At 46.8% G+C, this 23,773-nt stretch overlaps 1 protein-coding gene across 1 annotated transcript in view; it reads left to right on the plus strand.

The window, feature by feature from the left end:
* The window catches only part of cercam (cerebral endothelial cell adhesion molecule), a 145,267-nt gene that overhangs the window by 93,211 nt on the left and 28,283 nt on the right, over nucleotides 1-23,773 (plus strand). The window contains exons 10-11 of the mRNA XM_070863762.1: nucleotides 11,930-12,057; nucleotides 13,824-14,027. Of these exons, the coding sequence (XP_070719863.1) occupies nucleotides 11,930-12,057; nucleotides 13,824-14,027 (332 nt within the window). The remainder of the gene's footprint in view (nucleotides 1-11,929; nucleotides 12,058-13,823; nucleotides 14,028-23,773) is intronic.

Genomic DNA, 23,773 nt, shown 5'->3' on the forward strand with positions numbered 1-23,773 from the left:
AACGGGCAAGGAAGTGGAGCTGAGTCCATGATCAGATCAGCCATGATCTTATTGAATGGCGGAGCAGGATCAAGGGGCCTTAGGGCCTACTCCTGCTCCTATTTCTTATGTTCTTATAAGATAGTCACTAATAATAATAATTTTTATTTATATAGCGCCTTTAACGTAGTAAAACGTCCCAAGGCGCTTCACAGCAGTGTTACAGACAAACAGATAAATTTACACCGAGCCACAGAAGAAATTACGGCAGATGATCAAAAACTTGTTTAAAGAGGTAGGTTTTAAGGAGCGTCTTAAAGGAGAAAAGAGAGATAGAGAGGTTTAGGGAGGGAGTTCCAGAGCTTAGGGCCCAGGCAGCTGAAGGCACGTCCACCGATGGTTGAACAGTTATAATGAGGGATGTTCAAGAGGCCAGAATTAGAGGAGCGCAGACATCTTGTGGGATTGTGAGGCTGAAAAAGATTACAGAGATAGGGAGGGGCGAGGCCATGGAGTGATTTGTAAACAAGGATGAGAATTTTGAAATCAATGCATTGTTTAACTGGGAGCCAATGTAGGTCAGAAAGCACAGGGGTGATGGGTGATCTTGACTTGGTGCGGGTTAGTACACGGGCTGCTGAGTTTTGGGATGATTTCAAGTTTATGTAGTGTGGAATGCGGAAGGCCGGCCGGGAGTGAGTTGGAATAGTCAAGTCCAGAGGTAACAAAGGCATGGATGATGGTAATAATAATAATAAAATAAATCCAATAAGGAATTCAGGAGAAACTTCTTTACCCAGAGTGTTAGATCTCTTAATTTCCAATGAAATACGAACTCCGATGGTAGTTTTAACTTTTTAATCTCGGCAGAGAGCAACAAACTGCTGGCTGATTGCCAGTTTCTTTGTCTTACTGAGACACATGGTCAAAATGGCTGTATTTATGCCTGGATCAATTTACAGAAAAGAACTCGCCTTCTTTGACCTTATTGGCTCAATTGAAAGTCTTTTAACGTTTTATTGGCTCGCTACCCAAGGTCCGAAAATGTCAAGTTGATTGATGACTTAATGCAATGTGGCTGAAATGCATATAGCATCTCTGACTTGTTGTCTGTGAATTTTCACAGCCTGTCTAAATGAGCCTGTTTGAATTCTCTATCAATCCCCCCTTTGATTCTTTCACAAACTGAATCATAAAACTTCAGGTATCACTGGTTAAACATTCTACAAAATAATTTCATACATGTAAATAGAGTTTCCTTCCAAAATTTGTTGATGTGTTTCGCCACATGTCCGGACTAGTAGTGTCCACTCAAATTTACACCAATCCGAGTTCCATCGTGGCCACAATGGAAGTCTGGTTTTAGTAGGTTAATTAACCTTATTCCAATTTAATCCAAATCAATATCTCAATTCAACCAATAAACAACCTTTCCTTAAGCATAACATACCCCTGTGCCACGTACAGACGGTCTGCTGGGACCTGCAAGGTGTGTCTCACCTGTGGGACAGCAGCTGCAGCAGCCTGGTCGCAACAACATTTAATCAACATAAACAAACAATATAAAAGTAAAACAATTACAACAAATAGAATTAAACCTTCCACCAATGAAGTTCCTATTGAACCTAGCCATTCAGTGGCTCCACTCCACAAAGTGAATGATGGGGGTTGCTTAAGTTTTTCTACCTCCTTTTGGATATGCTCCGCTAAGTGGGTAATTTCTTCGGAGCTATCTGGGATATATGTGCAACACTCAGTTCCGAGTAGGGCGCAAGTACCTCCCTTTTCAGCCAGGATGTAATCAAGGGCCAGTCTATTCTGTAGGGCTACTGTGCGGATTGCTACCATTTCTGCAATGATTTTAACTAGGGCCTCTGAGGTATCATTGGCTACTCGTTCCACAACGGATGCCATGTTAATGGATTCCCTTGCCAGTTTGGCGGTCCCATACCCAGGGATCAGGATGGCAAAGAACCTCTCTGTTTCTGTGATAGCTCTCTTAGGACGGTGTAAATGTTCCGACAGTGACTTTATATGATACATATAAGGCACAATGTAGGCTAAATAGCAGGATCCCATCCAATTCTGGGGCAGCCAAGGGTAGGCCTTGTGGCCACACACCCAATAGGTACCCTTATATGCAATGAATGTTAGCTGTTTCTTTGTCAGCAACACTCCGGGGCCTGTCCAGGCTTTTCCATCTGTTTTATTCAGAATCCCCGTTACGTTAAAAATTCCCACATCGGCCCAGTTTGGACGGTTCCGTGGCTTGATTATTAATTATCCACTCAGCCATTTCCGAGATATTCAAGGGAACTGGCCTCAAGGGAATCCCTCCCTTTGAGTGAATAGGAATATGCGCACACACCCAACAACTAGAAATGTTACCTTGTTTGGCATAAATGTATGACATATATAAAAAGGTCTTTACATGTAATTCCCTTGCTACCCTACTATTTCCCTTTGGTGCAGAGGGTCGGCTAGTAAGAAGTAGGCCTATGCCTATAATACCTACAATCAATAATACAGTAAATTTATACATTTTCGCAAAAAGTAATTGTCCTTATTAGATTTCAGCTTCAGTTACGGGTGCTCGTTTAACGTGTGAAGCGTGGATCCAGGCTTTCTTTCCTTGGACTTTAACAGCTGCCTGGGTGGTCAATAACACTTGATAAGGTCCCTCCCACTTGGCACCCAAAGGTTCTTTATGCAACTTTTTCACATACACCCAGACTCCCGGGATGATGTCGTGTCCTCCTTCGGGTGGATTACCCCAAGCTGCCGATACCTGTCGGGAAACAGAACTAATAGCATTGGTTAGGTTCTGACAGTATGATAACAAAGTGTCACTCATTAAGTGAACATCAGCTTTCCATAAATCGATAGTTCCTGGCAGCGACATGGGTCTTCCTGTTATAATTTCAAATGGGCTTAGACTTGTAGTTCTGTTCGGGGTTGCCCTAATGCTACATAGAACTATTGGCATGCCTCGGGCCATGGTGTTCCTTCTTGGTGATATTTGGCAAGCCATTGTTTCAGAGTTTGATTCATTCGCTCTACTTGTCCTGATGATTGTGGGTGATAAGGACAGTGTAAATCCCACGTAATGTTCAGTAACCTACAGACTTCTTGGCAGACAGCACCTGTGAAGTGTGTTCCCTGATCTGAGTCAATGCTACTTAGGACTCCCCATCGGGGAATGTAATCCTTACACAAGACCTTTGCAGTGTGATTGGCTGTGGCTCTTTTAGTTGGGACAGCTTCTACCCATCTAGAGAATCTGTCGACCATGACAAGAATGTTAGTGTATCCTTGGCATGAAGGAAGAGATATATAATCAACCTGCAGATGCTGGAATGGTCCGACAGGGACAGAGGGCCTCAGTTGGGGCATTACCGTGATGGGTCCAGAATTATTTTTCTGGCAGACCACACAGCGGTCTGTTACCAGCTGGGCATGTTTTTTAAATCCCCGACCCCACCAGCTTTTCTGGAACCGTGCCGTCATCTGTTGTGAGGCCAAGTGTCCCCACGAGTGGATCTGTTGGGCTAAAAAAGGCATAAGCGCTTGTGGCACGACTGGCTTGTAGGTAACTCTTTGTCTCCAGACACCATCTTCGCATAGCTTAATTCCTGCCTCGATCCATGTCCATTTTTCCTCTCGGGAGCACTCGCCTTGCATTGTTTGAAGGTCTCGTGTCAGAGTCCTGAGTGCTTTCAATCTGCACATCTGTGTTGGTTCTTCTGGAGGAACGCCCTGTGAGGCGGCATCTTTAGCTGCCTGGTCGGCTAGGGCATTTCCCTGTGCTTCTGTGGTATTTTCCTTGGTATGGGCCTTACATTTCAGGATGGACACTTCCTGAGGTAATTGTATGGCCTCCAGTAAGTCTCGGACTTCTTTTCCATTTTGGATAGGTGTACCAGCAGCAGTGAGGAATCTTCTTTTCCGCCATAACATACCAAAATCGTGAGCGACTCCAAAAGCATAACGCGAATCTGTGTAGACATTAGCTGTCTGTCCTTCTGCTATTCGACATGCTTCTGACAGGGCCCGTAACTCGGCCTGTTGTGCTGACGTTCCTGAGGGTAAACATCCTTTTGCCACTACCTCATATAAGGTTGGAACTGCCCATCCTGCTTTTCTGGTACCATTGTCAACAAAGGAAGAACCATCTGTAAACAGGATGAGGTCTGGGTTGTGCAGAGGCTCCTCTGCTGCTAAGGCTGCTTCTTCTGTTTCTTTTAAAATCTCCACGCAGTCATGCTCTTCACATTCTCCCCCCTCTTGCTCCCTCGATTCTGACATCGGGAGCATAGTTGCGGGATTAACCGGGCTGGCCCGGACGATATGGAGATTAGGAGCTTCCAAAACTGCTGTCCAGCGGGTCCATCTAGCTGCCATCACCTGAGACATTCTATTCATAGACAGCAAAGCGTGTACGGTTTGGGGACACTTGACAATCAGCTTTTGGTCGAGGACTAGACCCGCAGTGATCATTACCGCTCGACATGTAGCTTCCATGGCCCTTAGGCAACTTCCCCATCCGAGGGCTACCGCATCCAGTTTTGCCGAATAATAGCCAATAGGTCTTTGCCGATCCCCATGTTCTTGTGTCAGTATAGCTGTCATATATCCTTCTTTCTCATGAACAAACAGGGTAAATGGCTTACCACTGTCGGGGATTCCCAGAGCCGGTGCCGAACACAAAGCCTTTTTCAAACTCAGGAAGGCCTCTTGCTGTTCTTTAGTGAGGGTGATGGCTTCTTTAGAGGCACGTTTCCCCTTTAAGATATCATTCAGTGGCTGAGCAGGCTGTGTGAAGGAGTCAATCCAATTTCTGTTAAAGTTACACAATCCCAAAAAAGACCTTAGTTCCTGAATAGTGGTGGGGTTTTTAGCAGCCCGATGGCTGCAGTTCTATCCTGGGTAAGTTCTCTCTTTCCTTGTGAAATCTTTTGTCCCAGGTATACAACCTCTTCTTGGGATATTTGTGCTTTGTCGATGCTGGCTTTATGTCCTTTCAGCCGAAGGTGATCCAGCAAAGCTCGTAAATCTTGTTCATGCTGTTCTTCCGTGTTTGAAGCTAGCAGGATATCGTCTACATATTGGATGACTGTGGATGACAGGGGAGGTAATTCTCGCAAATGGCTTTGTAAAGCCATGTGGAATAGCGTAGGGCTGTTGTGGAAACCCTGCGGTAACCATGTCCAAGTATACTGTTGTCCTTGGACCGTGAAAGCAAACCACTGTCGAACCTCCGGTGCCAGAGGCACCGACCAAAATCCGTTGGCCATATCTATAACCGAGAAATATTTATGTTCCGGTTTGAGGGCATTAAAAATGGTGGAGGGATCTGCGACCAAAGGAGCTTTTTGATCAATACACTGGTTAGCTTTCCTATAATCGACAGTCAAACGCCAAGTCTCATTAGATTTCTGTACCGGCCACACGGGGCTATTGGAGGAGCTATGCGTTTTAATAAGCACCCCTTGTTTCTCCAATTGCTGAATAACCGGTAAGATTCCCGCGATGGCAGTTGGACTGATGGGATACTGTTTAGTGCATGGAGGCTTGGTCCCTGTAAATGACGCAGGCTCCATCTGGAGTAGGCCACAATCGTTCTTATCTTTAGCCCATATCGGGTGTTCCTTCAATTCTTCTTTCTTCAAAGTTCTAATTGACCATGTCACCCGACCATCCTCGAAATGCAACGATGAATCTATTTGGATTAGAACGTCCATTCCCAAAAGGGGTTGATCTACTGGGCCTATCCAGACCGGCGTGGTTAGTTCATGTGGACCCAGCCCTATAAGTACTGGTGTTGTCCTTTTAATTTCCATTTTATGGCCCCCAACTCCATAGGCTGTACGTGCCCTACCATCCAACGGCAAAAAGTCTCCATATTGTAGGGGTAAGCATGTTAATTCCGCCCCTGTGTCTAAAAGACAGTCCACATCCTTATCGCCCACCCTCACAGCTATATATAGCCCATCTCCCCTTTGTTGTATTAGTGCAAGGAGGGGGGCCAGGTTGGGCTCTAATCGTTTTTTGCTATCCCAAGTAACTCCTTCTGTTGTTGTATTGTCAGTCGCTTAAATGCTTCTATGAGGTCGTTATCTTGTGACAAGCCTGGCTTGTTGGCTGAATTGTATCCCTGGCTGCGTCCTCTTCCCCAGCCTCTTCCCCTTGCTGTTTTGCCCTGCACGTCTTGGCCCAGTGACCTTCTTTCCCACAATAATGACATTTTCCGGGTAATTTTCCTAATAACTGTTTATCGGAATCCTGGGATTCCCATCCCATAGCCTGTACAGCTCGGACTTTAGCTCCCATATCCCGATCTAATTGGTTACATCGATCCACCAATGCTGCAAAGGTAGTTCCTCTACCTTCCCAGTCCGGTAACACTACCTTAAGCATTTTGGCCAGTTCTGGCTTTAGACCTGCCACGAAAGCTGCTTTCAGGGGTCCAAACACTTGTTCATCCATTTCCTCATCCATATTATTCATACCCGAATGTTCTAGCCACGTGCATCTAAACCGCTCGTCATACTCCAGGGTCTCCTCTGTTCCTTTCTGTTGGCAAGCTGCAATTTTTCCCCAGTCTGTTTTAGCTGGACTGAAGGCTTGCAGCCAGTGTTTAATCGCCTCCCATCCTGCGTCTAATTCTTGCTCATTCTGCCCCAAAGCTTCATCTACCTTGTCGTGCAATTTTCTTCCCTGTGTTTTTGGCACCATTATGGTCAAAATTTGCACTCCGTCCCAGGGATGAAGTTGATATATATTTCTTAAGCGGTCCAATTGGTCCCACGTTTTCACTCCCCCTTTCTTTGGATTGGGCAATTCCTTGGACCATTTATCAATTTTCTCTGGGTCTGCCGGATCATGAACTAAGTATTCTTCGTACACCCTTCTCTTTGTTTTTTTGATTCCGCCCTCATCCGCAGTCTCTTCTGATTTGACTACAACTCGTCTTTTTTTAAACGGGGCAAAGCGCACCCCTAATTCTTCATCATCCTCTGACACTGCATTGTCGGAGGATTCAGAAACCATATCTATTCCTCGGTCGTGTCTTCGGGTTTGCGCTTTTAATTTATCCAAACATGGGTACCCTGGGAATTGATCAATACATTTTCCTTTTCCTATTACTGTCTCTTGACCTAATGATTTTTTCCATTCTTTAATTTCACCTTTAAGATCTTTAACTTCCGCTTCCAGCTTTTCAAGTTCAAGCTTTTTCTGTCGCAGCTGCGCACAAACTGCTTGCAATTGATCCTTTGTACTGGTCAGTTCTCGATCATGTTGGGAACGCATTATAATTTCATTCCAGTTTCGAATCTGTCCCATAACCGCTAGGGACCATCTAGTTCGCTCTTTATTTTTCATACGGGTCGTTTTTCCCCAGACCCTTTTAATCTTGTCCAAGGACCATTGTCCTTTGAAGGTTCCGTACTTTTGTTCGATCTTAATACAGGTTTTAGATAAGTTGAATTGTTGCTCTATGTATTCTTTCAACTGTTCGAGAATTAAATCTAGTGAAACTTGAGGTGGTGCCTGCCCACCTTTAACAGTTGTAGGCAATTCTTTGCCCTTGTCTCCTGCTGCCATTTCTTTACTGAGTTCTTTACTGGGGTCTCGAGTCGTAGGCCTGCTAGCCGATCAATAGGTCGGTGATTAATTAACTAAGACACCGCCGAAGTTTAGATGTCTATGGGACCTCGAGCCAACTACCAGCAGGAGGGTTCGCAAACCAGAGGCTTTCGGAATCGCGTAGAAGGAGAGGCGAATTTAGACTTTTGACCGAGGACTTTTTTTTAAAAAGAGGAGTCCTTACCTCTATATATAGGTCCGATGTCCAAAATTCAGTTTCTTTCCTCAGCGATCCTGTTCGCAGCGCCAAAATTGTTAGATCTCTTAATTTCCAATGAAATACGAACTCCGATGGTAGTTTTAACTTTTTAATCTCGGCAGAGAGCAACAAACTGCTGGCTTATTGCCAGTTTCTTTGTCTTACTGAGACACATGGTCAAAATGGCTGTATTTATGCCTGGATCAATTTACAGAAAAGAACTCGCCTTCTTTGACCTTATTGGCTCAATTGAAAGTCTTTTAACATTTTATTGGCTCGCTACCCAAGGTCCGAAAATGTCAAGTTGATTGATGACTTAATGCAATGTGGCTGAAATGGATATAGCATCTCTGACTTGTTGTCTGTGAATTTTCACAGCTTGTCTAAATGAGCCTGTTTGAATTCTCTATCACAGAGTGTGGTGGGAATGTGGAACTCGCTACCACAGGGAGTGGTTGAGGCACATAGCATAGGTACACTTAAGGGTGGGTTTGATAAGTACATGAGGGAGAAAGGAATAGAAGGGCATGCTGATAGGGTGAGATGAAGTGGAATGGGAGGAGGTTGGTGTGGAGCATAAACACCGGCATTGAACTGTTGGGCCGAATAGCCTGTTTCTGTGCTGTAACGTCTCTGCCTGCATAACATCGCCTGTCTCCGCCCTTGCCCCAGCTCATCTGCTGCTGAAGCCCTCATCCGTGCGTTTGTTGCCACCATCCTGGGCTATTCCAACACACTCCTGGCTGGCCTCCTGTCTTCCGCCGCTATAAACCTGAGCTCATCCAAAACTCTCCTGGCCTTAGCCTAGCTCGCACCAAGTCCCGTTCGTCCATCATCCCTGTGTTCGCTGACCTACATTGGCTCCCGGTCCCCCAATGCCTCAGTATTAAAATTCCCATCCTTGGTTTCAAACCCCTCTCAATAATCTCCTCCAGCCCTACAAGCTTTCGAGATCTCTGCATTCCTCCAATTCTGGCCTCTTGCACATGCCAGATTTTAATCGTTCCACCATTGGTGGCCGTGCCTTCAGCTGTTGAGGCCTCAAGCTCTGGAACTCCCTCCCTAAACCTCTCCGCCTCTCTACCTCTCTTTCCTCCTTAAAGACTCTCCTTAAAACCTATCTCTTTGACCATGTTCTATTATCTCCTTATGTGGCTCAGTGTCTAGTTTTATTTGATTATGCTTCTATGAAGCACCTTGAGATGTTATATAAATGCAAGTTGTTGTTGTAATTCTATGGGGTTTTTTTTAAAAACAAGGAATTGTACCAGCGACGACTCAATTTTTTCCCCTTTGCCCAGGTGATCTGCCAAAGCTTTGGAATTCTGTCAATCTATAGATTAAAGAAAGCATTCGTGAGCTGTTTACCATTTTTTGGGGGCGGGAGAAGCAAATTTTCAAAGAAATATACTCCAACGCTGGGTGTACTTTGCATAAAATTTTACAAGCAAACCAGGTCTAACTTGCAATTGTCGTTACCTTACCAAGTTTGCTGACGATACAAAGATGGGAGGAAAAGCAACGTGTGAGGAGGACACAAAAATCTACAAAAGGACATAGACAGGCTAAGTGAGTGGGCAAAAATGTGGCAGATGGAGTATAATGTCGGGAAGTGTGAGGTCATGCACTTTGGCAGAAAAAAATCAAAGAGCAAGTTATTATTTAAATGGAGAAAGGTTGCAAAGTGCCTCAGTACAGTGGTATCTGGGAGTACTTGTGCATGAAACACAAAAGGATAGTATGCAGGTACAGCAAATGATCAGGAAGGCCAATAGTATCTTGGCCTTTATTGCAAAGGGGATGGAGTATAAAAGCAGGGAAGCCTTGCTACAGCTATACAGGGTATTGGTGTGGCCACACCTGGAATACTGCATGCAGTTTTGGTTTCCATATTTACGATAGGATATACTTGCTTTGGAGGCAGTTCAGAGAAGGTTCACTAGGTTGATTCTGGGGATGAGGGGTTTGACATGAGGAACGGTTGAGTAGGTTGGGCTCATTGGAATTCAGAAGAATGAGAGGTGATCTTATCAAAACGTATAAGATTATGAGGGGGTTTGACAAGGTGGATGCAGAGAGGATGTTTCCACTGATGGGGGAGACTAGAACTAGAGGGCATGATCTTAGAATAAGGGCCGCCCATTTAAAACTGAGATGATGAGAAATTTCTTCTCTCAGAGCATTGTAAATCTGTTGAATTCGCTGCCTCAGAGAGCTGTGGAAGCTGGGACATTGAATAAATTTAAGACAGAAATAGACAGTTTCTTAAACGATAAGGGGATAAGGGGTTATGGGGAGTGGGCAGGGAAGTGGAGCTGAGTCCATGATCAGATCAGTCATGATCTTACTGAATGACGGAGCAGGCTCGAGGGGCCATATGGCCTACACCTGTTCCTAGTTCTTATGTTCTTTCAGACTACAGAACACAGGAATCCTTCAGATGTTATCTTTAAAATGAGAATACTGAGGTATTTCTGGGGGAGAATTCCAAGTGCACAATTTGTAGTGCCATGAAGTTAAAGAATGCAGTTTGGAGCTAACATTACTCTACACTCTGGCTTGCCAACCTTGGCGAAGTTGTTAAGAATGTTGAGGTGGGATGCAGCAAACAGGGCTGAGTCAAGAGAACATTGAAGGACGAGTCAACTTTATACAACTCTCCTCTTTTTTCATGCCCAGAAATTCCAGCCTCCCCGGGTCTGTACGGAGTGTCTACTTACCCGGGAAGGCATCATAAAAGCCGAATATCAGCGCACAATGCGCATGCGATGAAAACCGGCTTTTCCGATCTGTCAAGCTGGAGCTTGACACATCTTCCGTATCTCGGCAGCGAGGTCATTCGCATGGGCAAGCTTGCGGGATTTACCCAAATCTTGCCCAGGAAATGTCCTGAAAACTCTTGCGCCTGATAAAAGCAGACGCATAGCCTACTCTCACAGGCATAAGAGTTTTAAAATACACAAAAACATTTTAAAATAAAATTATAAAAACACATTTTATTGTTAAAACCCTCCTCACTAGGGTAAGTTTATTTTAAACCATCATTTAAAAAACTTTTTAAAAAGTCAGAATTTTTAAATAATACATAAATAACTTTAATTTAAATTAATAAAAATATGTGGCGTATTTTTTCTATTTTTTATTAGCGCTTTGGGTGTTTGGGGGGGTTTCTCATTCATAATAATGGGAACTCCAACTCACGGAGTTCCCATTATTATGAATGAGAACATACTTTACCTTGATTGGCTGCCCAGAACCATGTGACTCCAGCTCTAGGCCTGCGCACGTCCTGATGTGCATGCGCTGTGACGCGCAGTCAGTGGAGGCCTCAGGACCGGGAACTTGCGTGGGCGCAGCAGGATAAGGTAAGTGCGCATCTTTTTAAAGTTTTCCCCTCGATCGCCCGCGGGAAGCAGCCGACCGGGATTTCTGGGCCATGGTGTTCAACTCAACAGCTGCAAATTGGTAGGAGCAAGGGGAAGATCAGCTCATTCTCTTACCCAGGGGACGTGGCACGGCTTAGGGAGACCTTAAGGGGTGATACAAAAATGTTAAAAATGATGGGGAATGATGGGATATGGTAGCATAGTGGTTATGTTACTGAACTAGTAATCCAGAGGCCTAGACTAATAATCCAGAGTTAAAATCCCACCACGGCAGATGGGGGAATTTAAATTCAGTTAATTAAATAAATCTGGAGTTAAAAAGCTAGTGCAGTATCTGTAACGGTGACCACGAAACTGTCGTAAAAACCCATCTGGTTCATTGATGTCCTTTAGGGAAGGAAATCTGTCGCCCTTACCCGGTCTGGCCTATATGTGACTCCAGACCCACAGCAATGTGGTTGACCTCTGAAATGGCCTAGCAATCCCACTCCGTTGTACCAAACCACTACGACAAAGTCAGCACCGTGGGAGCACCTTCACCACACGGACTGCAGCGATTCAAGAAGGCAGCTCACCACCACCTTCTTGAGGGCAATTGGGGATGGACAATAAATGCTGGTCTTGCCAGCGATGCCCACATCCCAGGAATGAATACATTTTTAAAAATGTCAGCAGTTCACCAGACTGAGGAAACGATGGTATTTTCATGTGGTCGCAGGTTGTGGACCGAAAGCTGAACAAGGCTCTGGTGTTTGAAGATGACGTGAGGTTTGAGGCCTATTTTAAGAGGAAGCTGATGAGACTGATGGGCGAAATCAAGGATGTCGGATTGAAGTGGGACCTCATGTAAGTAAATATTAAACATGAAACAGTAAACATTTAAGGTACTTATCCTGTTACTGAAATCGGGGCCAATGTGATCTCTTAGACTAGTTTTAATCCCATAAGGGGGTTGAAGAGGAATTTTCCTTTTTTTCCCCTAGGTGGCCTGGGTTATTATCTGTTATTTTTGGCTTTCCCAAGAGGTTATATGGCTCCGGGTGGGTGGGGGGGTATATGTATTGTGATACATAATACAACTCAACTGTGTGGGACAGGCTGGATGTACCAGTAGGTTTTCATATGAATTGTGTATTTTGTTATAAGTTATATACATCTCGGTCTTCCTAAATGTATGTACGTGTCTATCTCTATGTATGTCACCATATGTCTCCTTTATTTTGCCTCTGTATCTCTTTCTTTCACCTCGGTGTCACTCTCTGCTATTCATAAAGAAAGAAAGACTTGGATTTATATAGCGCCTTTCACAACCTCAGGACCTCCCAAAGCGCTTTACAGCCAATGAAGTACTTTTTAAAGTGTAGTCACTGTTGTAATGTTGGAAATGCGGCAGCCAATTTGCGCACCAGCAAGCTCCCACAAACAGCAATGTGATAATGACCAGATCATCTGTTTTTTTGTTATGTTGATTGAGGAATCAATATTGTCCAGGACACCAGGGATAACTCCCCTGCTCTTCTTCAAAATAGTGCCATGGGATCTTTTATGTCTGCCTGAGAGAGCAGGCGGGGCCAATTATTGTGAAGTTCCCCATTGTGTTTTATCCTGAATGGGGAGTGCCACCACTGTTACTATTCCTGATGGCCATATAAGAGAGGTTCTGTACACAATGTCTGCTCTCTGGCACCAGCAGTACCAACGTATGGAATACTGCTACGGGGGGACAATCAAGACAGTGACAGTAGAGGTATCGGTCCTTGAGATTGTCGATCAATCCAGCTGATTAGACCCTCGCCTGCTGAATTCATCAAGAATCTTATTGGCGGTTTACTGAGCGTTCACTTGGTCATCAGTCACTTTAACGAAATGTAATCTGCCCCCACCTGTCCCATACTGGGGTATGGTTCCACAGGCTCTGCCAATCCTCAAGTATCCCTGTCCAATGTGCCATGCATGAGCATAGCTATGTAAAGAGCCATCTTGGCCAATCCCAGTTCAGTCATCACCCAATGCCAATACATGGGCACTTACCAGCAGGGATCACTGTATGGTGATCAGGAGCAACAACAATAGAGTGCATTTATATAGTGTCTTTAACATAGTAAAACATACCAAGGCTTCACAGGAGCGTTATCAAACAACATTTGACACAGTGCCACTTAAGGAGATTTTAGGACAGGTGTCCAAAAGCTTGGTCAAAGAGGTAGGTTTTAAGGAGTGTCTTAAAGGAAGAGGCAGAGGCAGAGAGGTTTAGGGAGTGAAGTCCAGAATCTGGGGCCTAGGTAGCTGGAGGCATGGCCGCCAATGGTGGAGCGATGAAAATCAGGAACGGGTAAGAGACCAGAGTTGGAGTGACTGTGACCGATCTTTCCACCTGCTTCCACGTTAAGGTCAAGCGTGATGCATCAAGCACCTAAGTGGCTCAGATCGCCAACCTCAGCACTGACTTGGGGTCGGCCCTTCCTTATTCGGTATGGTTCGGTACCAAGCCAGTTAGCGTACTTGCTGAGTGAAACCTCAGATTGGCAGAGGAACTTCCTTTCAACGAGGATGTTTGAAAGAGGCCGCGCATTAAGTTTGGGAAAGTAATATAACTTGTTGCATTTTTGCAGCTACCTTGGTCGGAAACTGGTCAATCCCAACAAAGAGGAGGCTGTGGAGAATGTCCGGAATCTGGTGGTGGCGGAATACTCGTACTGGACTCTGGCCTATGCCATTTCACTGCAGGGAGCCGAGAAGCTGGTTAACGCTCAGCCGTTGAAGAAGATACTGCCTGTGGATGAATTCCTTCCCATCATGTACGACAAGCACACAAAGTGAGTCCATCTTAGTTTATTGGAACGAACGATCTGATGGAGGCTGCACCGTTGTAACACACCCAGGGGTCGAAATTCGGTTGTGGACGCCGCCTGTTGCCGCGCGCGGGAGGTGGCAAAGGCTCACCGAGGCCGGTAAGCGGTGTCGACGCCTCATCCTAAATCTTTGGCAGAGGCGCCAAGAAGCAATGCTGAGCCAGCTAACGCCACCCGCGTGGTGACATCATCCAGCATGCAACGTCTCCTTGGCGCCTCTGTCGCGATATTTGCTTTGTACGGCTGCCGTACCGGCAGGCGGCCATACGGCCAGGAAAAAGTTGTTGTTAAAGAGCAGATCTCGCGCGGAATCGCCCAGAAAGGAGAGTAAGTTTTTCTCTTTATTTATTTCTGCATGTTTTCATTCGTTTTAAGTGGGGAAGTGTGTGTGTATCGGAAAAGTTTTATTTATTTACTTATCTTCACGTTTTTTTTCCTAGCATGGCGGCAGCCTCCCGTCGGGAAAATCAGCCGGCCTCCTGAGCTCCCGCCCGAGGATGAGTTTGCAACGCCACTTTTTAGCGCTGCTCTCTCATCCTTTGGCGTAAAAACTGATTTCGGTCTTTGAGGCTGTGCCTAACGTCCGGCGTTAAAATCAACACTCAGACGGTGATACTGCTTCAAATATGGCCATAACAAACTTCACCCCCCCCCCCCCCCCCCCCAGTGTCTGTTTTCTTGTGATTTTATTGATGAAATTTAAGGTTGAAAAGTGTGAAGTGATGCATTTTGATAGAATGAGGAGAGGACATATAAACGAAATGGTACAATCCTAAAGGGGGTGCACGAACCGAGAGACCTGGGGGTGTGTGTGCATAAATCGCTGAAGGTAGCAGGGTGGGTTGAGAAAGCGGTTAAAAATGCTTATGGGATCCTGGGCTTCATAAATAGAGGTGTAGAGTACAAAAGTGTGGAAATTATAAAGCACTGGTTCGGCCCCAACTGGAGCATTGTGTCCAATTCTGGGCACCACACTTTAGGAAGGATGTGAAGGCCTTGGAGAGAGTGCAGGAAAGATTTATGAGAATGATTCCAGGGATGAGGGACTTGAGTTACGTGGATAGACTGGAGAAGCTGGGATTGTTCTCCTCGGAGCAGAGAAGATTGAGAGGAGATTTGACGGAGGTGTTCAAAATCACGAGGGGTCTGGACAGAGTAGATAGAGAGAAACTGTTCCCATTGGTGGAAGGGTCGAGAATCAGAGGACACAGATTTAAAGTGATTGGCAAAAGAACCAAAAGCGACACATGATATTATTTTTTATTAGGCAGCGAGTGGTTGGGATCTGGAAAGCACGGCCTGAAAGGGTGGTGGAGGCAGACTCAATCTTATCTTTCAAAAAGGGAGTTGGATAAGTATCTGAAGGGAAAAACAATTCTGGGCTACGGAGAAAGGGCGGGGGGGAGTGGGACTAGTTGAGAGTCAGCACGGGCTCGACGGGCCGAATGGTCTTCCGTGCTGTAACCATTCTATGAACCAAGGTGAAAAGCCAAGGCCCATCATGCAGGGCATCACCGAAAGGCATGAGTCGGGAAGTAGTGCTTCGGTAACAACAAGTGTTGAGGTTTGAAAACCTTAAAGTTGTCGGAAGGAGGAGATTGAGGGATGGTCGGAGCTCCACTGTTTGGAGGCCCGAGGCAAACATAAGTTGGGACATGCTGTGAGGAGTCTTGATTTCAACACCGTGAATATGCAGGGAGGAGTTATCACCTGTTGTATATTTAGCGCTTAAGAGGAACAAGAGGAGCGGTGACCTTCGTAGTGTCAATCAAACTAAGAGGCACAAGAAAGGTTGCAATGAAAAGAGCTCTCTGGAGGCTGGAAGTGAGAGAAGGTTTGCCTATTAGACAATAAGCTTCCTCTTGTATCCAACACAGAAGTGTGAGACCGGCGCTAGAAGAGACTTTCCAGTACTGAAGTCTAAATAAAGAGAGCCACGTACATTTAGAAAAAAACAGAGACAAACTTTGCTCTCCAGTGATGTTGCCTTTGCTGTTTTCTGACCTTATCCAGTGGTTTTTACACAGACTCTCTGGAGGGACATGTTTGCATTCAAACTATTTTTAAGGTGTACAGCCAGAGAGAAATGGGCAGAGTGCTAGGAATTTGTACAAAAAACTGATCTGGCCCTACTTGGAGTATTGTGTCGAATTCTGTTAGAGATATGACAAAGACCCATCACCACCACAACAGTCCAATGGCACCTTAATGGCGAAGAGTGACGTCATCAAGGTCCAGGTCGGTGATTGGAGCGTGGGCAGATACAGTAGGAGCAGTGGGAGACTGTGGAGGGATGTGATCGGTGCCCAGGGGAAGCAGGAGTTCGAGGCCAGGGGTCCAGGGGCAGCACGGGCCAGCCCACACTGCGATATGTGTGCGCACTAGGTCCGTGCAGCAGAGCTGGTCTCCAGCCGTCTTGGTTAACCCTTGCCACTGGACCAAGACCGAGCTCTGTCAAGCCCGTGTGGTGGCTGGTGTGCAACGGCCACCACACGTTAAAAAAAATCCACGCACAGGCATCTTCCACCCTTCAGGATGTAGTTCAGGACCTGGGATATTAGGTCCTTCATTGAAACACCTATGAACTCATCCTTTTTTTGGCGAGGAAGCAAGTCACCCTCGTTTCGAGGGACTGCCTATGATGATGATAAACATGGAACAATGTCCCAAGGCCCTTCACCAGGAAGCTCACACCCTAAGCAGGGAGAAGACTTCAGTGAGGTGACAAGTTGAGGGATTGAAGAGGTAGATTTTGAGGAAGCTGTGAGAAGGTGGGGAAAGAGGTAACAAACTGGAGAGAGTTCCAGGTTAAGGAATGTATTGTGATGGTGGAAAGCTCTGCATCAGTGGAGTGGAAGAAAAGGGGGATGCATAGCAGACCCGGGTGGGAGGAGGTTGGGGGTGGGGGTGAGTTCAGACGCCGACTTGGAGGAGGTTGTGGAAATAGGGTGAGGCAAGGCCATTGTAAAAGAGGATGAAGAATTTGAAAGAGTAGTGAAGAACTTGAAACTTGTGTAGGGTGGGACTCAGAGGGCCAGGACTTTGTCGGAAATGAAAGAAAGATTTGGATTCATACAGCTCCTTTCATGACCACCGGACGTCTCAAAGCGCTTTACAACCAATAAAGTACTTTTGGAGTGTAGTCACTGTTGTAATGTGCGAAATGCGGCAGCCAATTTGCACACAGCAAGCTGCCACAAACAGCAATGTGATAATGACCAGATAATCAGTTTTTTGTTATGTTGATTGAGGGGAAAATTTTGGCCAGGACACCGGGGATAACTCCGCTGCTCTTCTTCAAAATAGTGCCATGGGATCTTTTATGTCTACCTGAGAGAGCGGACAAGGTCTCGGTTTCACGTCTCATCCGAAAGACGGCACCTCCAACAGTGCAGCGCTCCCTCAGCACTGTACAGGAGTGTCACAGCCTAGATTTTTGGGCTCACGTTCCTGGAGTGGGACTTGAACCCACAACCTTCTGACTCAGAGGTGAAGGTGGCTACCCACTGAGCCACAGCTGACAGAAGAATAAGATGTGAGTACTGCATTGAAGACCGGGTGGAGTTTTTTGTTACAACAGTTGGACCCGTCGGGTTATTTGAGAAGGAGAAAAATCCAGAAAGGACGGGTGTAGTGAGTTTGTAAGAACTTTGAAGAGAGGCAGGAGGAGTGTTAGAAAGTGGGGTGTTCAAACAGGGAGAAAGTGCCAGAGAAGTTAGCGAGCTGGGACCTGGAGATGAGAGGCAGTAGTAAACGGTATTTTACTGAACTTTGGGATTGGCCACGGAGACTGCAGTGATCTCGCGTCTGTTTATTCCGCTGCCCCAATCTGTGCGTGGTTAAGTAAGCGAGCAGAAGGCCAGAGAGATATGTAGAGGGAATCGAATGTGAAGTAACCACAGACATCACCGCTTGTATTACTCAAAATGTCTGGAAAACCAATGTCAGTGTTGAATTAATGTAGTAAATTACAGGGTGTTGTTAAAACATAGGAATTCAGCAGAGATGGAAAATTCCTCATGTCCTCTTGAGGTAAGCATGTTCACTCCGCCGAGAGAAATGTTCCCCTGCCAGTCAAGACAGCATTTCAGCGTGGGGTTGGGGTTGGGGTTGGGGGCGGGCGGGCAGTTAGGATGTGGCCAACATTACAAAACTGTAACATGTGAAGCAGTAGATCTGAAATCGTCACCAATTTTCTTCTAGCAAAACAAAACCTCTGGACAACATCTTGAACATTCCCTCGTTGGCTTAGGAATGGCCACACCTTGTTGTGGCCCTACTTGTCCACGAAGCAAATTACTGCAGATAAGAACATAAGAATTAGGAGCAGGAGCAGGCCATTCGGCCCCTCGAGCCTGCTCCGCCATTCAATAAGATTAATGGCTGATCTTCTACCTCAACTCCATTTTCCTGTGCTGTCCCCATATCCCTTGATTCCCTTAATATCCAAAAATCTATTGATCTCTGTCTCAAAGACTGAGCCTCCACAGCCCTCTGGGGCAGAGAATTCCCTCAGAAAATTCACCACCCTCTGAGTGAAGAAATTTCTCCTCATCTCGGTCTAAATGGCTGACCCCTTATTCTGAGACTGTGACCCCTGGTTCTAAACTCCCCAGCCAGGGGAAACATCCTCCCTGCATCTACCCTGGATGCTGGAGTTCTGATGAAGGGTCATCGACCTGAAACGTTAACTCTGTTTCAGGACCTCATGGCCATTATTCATAGAAGAGCAGGGGAGATGATCTGGTCATTATCACATTGCTGTTTGTGGGAGCTTGCTGTGCGCAAATTGGCTGCCGCGTTTCCCACGTTACAACAGCGACCACACTTCAAAAAGTACTTAATTGGCTGTAAATTCAATATTTATCCCTCAATCAACATCACTAAAAAAACAAATAATCTGGTCATTTATCTCATTCATGTCGGTGTGACCTTGCTGTGTGCATAATTGGCTGCAAAGTCCTCTGGGTCATTCTTAGGTCGTGAAAGGCGCTAAATAAATCCACGTTATTTCTTAATTGCAGTAAGTGTAGAGATTTGCAGCATTTCTTGCCGGTTGTCGAGCAGGAGCAAATTCCTCACCTTAGTTCATTGGTTAATCCTGAATTTACATCGGATTTATAGGACATTCAGCCCAACTGGTGTTTCTGCTCCATACGAGCCAATTCTGCTGCTTTACTTTGTTTTCCTTACTCCCCCCCCCCACCCCCCGGCCCTTCCTCTCCCATTTGTGTAGATGTGGGATTGTGGCCAGAAGGATCATATCATTGAATTCAGGACATTATTTGTTACGCACTTAACCTGCTCTGATAGAAAATATTTTGTTTCCCCGTCTTGTTCCTGAGGGATTACACGTGGCCTAGCTTGTGGGAGTTTGTCTCTGCCTGCCTGTAGAACACTGTGCAACATCAGAGTCTCAAACTAATAGAAATCTGCCTTTAACAATACGTTTTCACACAAAAAAAGCGCTTTAAGTGAGACTAGGTCTGTTATCTGTGACAGCCTTGTTAAAGGGTCGATGTCCTCATGAAAATCCATTCAACAAACTTTGTGTTTTAGTTTAGTTTACGCAAATGGTGCAAGCCAATCAAAATGCATTCATAGAATAACACAGCACAGAACGAGGCCCTTCGACCCATTGTGCCTGTGCCATTATTGTGAAAGAAAGACTTGCATTTATATAGCACCTTTCATGACCACCGGACGTCTCAAAGCGCTTTACAGCCAGTGAAGTACTTTTGGAGTGCAGTCACTGTTATAATGTGGTAAACGCAGCAGCCAATTTGCGCCCAGCAAGCTCCCACAAACAGCAATGTGATAATGTACAGATCATCTGTTTTTGTGATGTTGATTGAGGGATAAATATTGGCGACAGACACCAAGGGAGAACTCTGCTGCTCCTCTTCAAACTAGTGCCATGGGATCTTTTGCAGCCACCTGAGAGAGCAGACGGGGCCTCGGTTTAACGTCTCATCCGAAAGACGGCACCTCTGACAGGGCAGCGCTCCCTCAGCACTGCACTGGGAGTGTCAGCCAAGATTTTTGTGCTCAAGTCCTTGGAGTGGGATTTGAACCCACGATGTACTGACTCAGAGGCGAGAGGCCTACCCACTGAGCCACAGCTGACACTGTGAGGAGAGATGGCACGTGTGTCCTCTCCTGCGAAGCTTGCCCAATACTCATTCATGAAGAAAGCCCCTTTAAGTACAGCGATTCCCACTTTAGAAGCAGCCCCTGCTGTAGTGACGCCCTCTTTAACTATGCTGATCACACAATGCATTCTCCGAAAGCACCCCCAGCCTGCACAGACTTGCCAAGACTCCGCTCTCACGGGTTGTTCACAGATCATCCTTGAATATTTGCCTGTTCTTGCACACAGGCCATCTGCAGTCGGCCAGCAATGCTGTTGTTGCTCCTGGGAAGGCACAAGCCAAACATGTGGTGGGCCGAGTGTTTTGATCAATGTTCATAAAAATGACTGTTTTGGCACCGGAGGACCTTATATAAATAATCCGTCTGTGTAGCTCTTGGAGCGGCTACAGTGCACTGTAATAGAAGTGGCCGACTGCTGAGAGGTATCTCATGAAAATTACTTTACCCGCTTACATGCCTGAAAGTAGGATTCCATCCAGCATCTGTTTCGGTTCAAGCCTGCAGCTAACACTGCACTGGTAACAGGGGCTCATCCAAAAGACAGCACCCATGACATATGCAAAGCCTGTAACATGAAGGGCCACCTCCAGCGTATGTGTAAAAGAAATACGACTCACCATCTAGCAGAGGAGTCGATAGATGACTTTGAATCCAGCGGGGAGTATGATGATTTGGCCAGAGAGGCAGCTCAGCCCCAAGAAGAAGTGTATGGAGTTGTATACCTGCACCAACGATTGTCCTCCAGTGAAGATGGAAGTCGAGATAAACGGCGTTCCAGTCTTCATGGAAGTGGACACTGGAGCGAGCCAGTCAGTGATGAGCCAGGATGCCTTTGAGAGACTATGGAACGAAAAACGACCCGAGCTGGTTCCAGTACGGGAAAAGTTGCGCACCTACACCAAGGAGCTGATCCCAGTCCTTGGTAGTGCGGATGTAAGTGTAATCCATAATGGCATGGTGCACAAGTTACCTCTGTGGATTGTTGCAGGTGATGGTCCAACACTACTCGGAAGAAGGTGGATGGGGAAGATCCAGTGGAAATGGGAAGACCTCTTCACTCCAGCAATCGATGTCCCCCGTGCTCAGAGGCAGAGCAAAACCTCACTTTCGCTTGGGCCAGGCACCGGAGAACAGACCAGCGTAGCATCTGAGGCATAGACCGTCCATCATGACTGCGTGGCAATGTTCGGACCGGAATGACCTAAAAGTACCTTCCCGGCTCCAGTGGCAGGACTCCTGGGGAGGACGATCGAATTCACAGGCACTCTTCCAGCTTTTGTGGCAGAATTGCGGGAGAGAAGGATCAAGGCAGTCGACCTCGAGGACAGAGGCAAGATGGCGTCCCGATTGCAGCGAGGTACAACGAGGCTGAAAAAAAAGATGGCCGCGGCCATATCACGAGGTGCAACGCTGAGGGACCAACACGTGGTGTCTTAACAAAGGATTTGATTGGGGTAAAGCCATCAGGGTTCTCTTAAAGGAGACCTGCAACCGACTGAACTTAAAGAGACATTGTATGCATGGCAATCAGTGTAGCAAACCGATTAAGATTGTGAACAGAATGTTGTTGCGAGATGTCGGTACCAGTCCTAATGTAAAGAACAAAATGTTGTTGCGAGATGTCGGGAATAGAGTGTCCCCAAAAGTAGCAAGCGAGCGAATTCGCGAGGGTAAAGGTGCTGATCCTGATGCCCTGCCCCAGGTGTCCCCTAAAGTTATAGACCAGCGACCTCAGGAGGGTGAAGGCACTGATCCTGATACCCTGCCCCAGGTCTATCCCACGCTGCAGGCACCCAATGGCACTATTCGCCACGGACCTGGAAACGAAAACGGCGCCAATACGCACAGTCGCCCGCCGTTGCCCACTACCCGGGTGGAGATGGCGCTGCCCCCAGACCCAGCCGCTACCTCGGCCATGTCCGGGAGCGAAAGGTCAGAACCAACGAGTTCCCCAAACGGGGCTTGGAACAGCCAGGTTCCCAACACCGTTAGAAAGCAGGCAGAAGATTCTGCAGCCCTCAAAGGAGGACAGGGAGGCCACACACATCTGTGGCTCTGCCCACCACTAGGCAACAGCAAAGGCCCTGAGTCCTGGCTAGGTGAGCGAACCAAGCCCGCCCCGCTAGCAGGGGGCACAGCGCCGCCATCAGATGACTAGGACCCCGTCCGGTTGCTCTGGAACCTGCGTCCTCGCATACCTGTACTGTTACCTCAGTCCTGAACCATGAATGCAATCTACCCAATCCTGGCGCACGACCGCAAAACGTAATGAATTTAAGTCACTGAACTAAGGTGTCACGATACAAACTGTAACTTAATTTCTTTGTACTTGCACTGTGTCTGATCCTGTATGTTAATGTAATGGGCCTGCTGCACGATCTTGCTGTTGGGGGGGTGGTAAATGGATGTATGTAGCCATGGACACACACATGGATCACACCCAGATCCCACTGGAACCCCCACTGCATCATCGCACCATCCAAACTTGTAACCACTACCCAACGTTGTGGCAAAAGGACTTGGGGGTTAACAGGGAGAGAGCCAAGCCAAAGCACAGCCAGGGTGCAAGGGCTATTGGCACTTAAATCTGGGGAGAGCTAAGCCAGAGCACAGAGTGCAAAGGTAATCGGCACAAAGGACTTGGGGGAGAGTGATGTTATATATGCAGACTCATCATCATCATAGGCAGTCCCTCGAAACGAGGATGACTTGCTTCCACGACAAAAAAAAGGATGAGTTCACAGATGTTTCGAATGAAGAACCCGAACTACATCCTGAAGGGTGGAAGATGCCTTTGAACGTGGGGTAGCCATTGCACACCAAGCCACCACACGGGCTTGACAGAGCTCGGTCTTGGTCCAATGGCAAGGATTACCCAAGACAGCTGGAGACCTGCTCTGCTGCAAGGACCTAGTGCGCACACACATCGCAGTGTTGCCCCTGGGTCCCTGAACTCACGCCTCCCCAGCACCCCGATCACATCCCTCCACAGTCTCTCGCCGCTCCTGCTGCATCTGCCAACGCTCCAACCACCGACTTGGACCTTGCTGACGTCACTCTTCACTGCCGTCGCGCTCCTGCACCAGCTCATAGAAACATAGAAAATAGGTGCAGGAGTAGGCCATTCGGCCCTTCGAGCCTGCACCGCCATTCAATGAGTTCATGGCTGAACATGCAACTTCAGCTCGCGCTGAACCTTGTAGTGGCATGCCTCCACGCTGCTCCCTGGGCCTGACCTGTCGCTGATGGTATCTCGCGGGTCGGGGCCTCCATACTGCTCCCTGGGCCACACGCCGCTCCTTATGCAGGTACAGCAAGTAATCAGGAAGGCAAATGGAATGTTGGCCTTTATTGCAAGGGGGATAGAGCATAAAAGTAGGGAAGTCCTGCTACAACTGTACAGGGTATTGGTAAGAACACACCTGGAGTACTGCGCAGTTTTGGTCTGGACTTGTCTCCATTCCCGTGCCGGGGGGATTGCTACACCAGACGGGAGGGGCAACATTTGGGGACACGGATTCCCCACCAATTCTCATTCCCCTCCTTTCTCATGGATA

This window comes from Pristiophorus japonicus, chromosome 20 (genome assembly GCF_044704955.1).
Source record: "Pristiophorus japonicus isolate sPriJap1 chromosome 20, sPriJap1.hap1, whole genome shotgun sequence".
NCBI classification, from domain to species: domain Eukaryota; kingdom Metazoa; phylum Chordata; class Chondrichthyes; family Pristiophoridae; genus Pristiophorus; species Pristiophorus japonicus.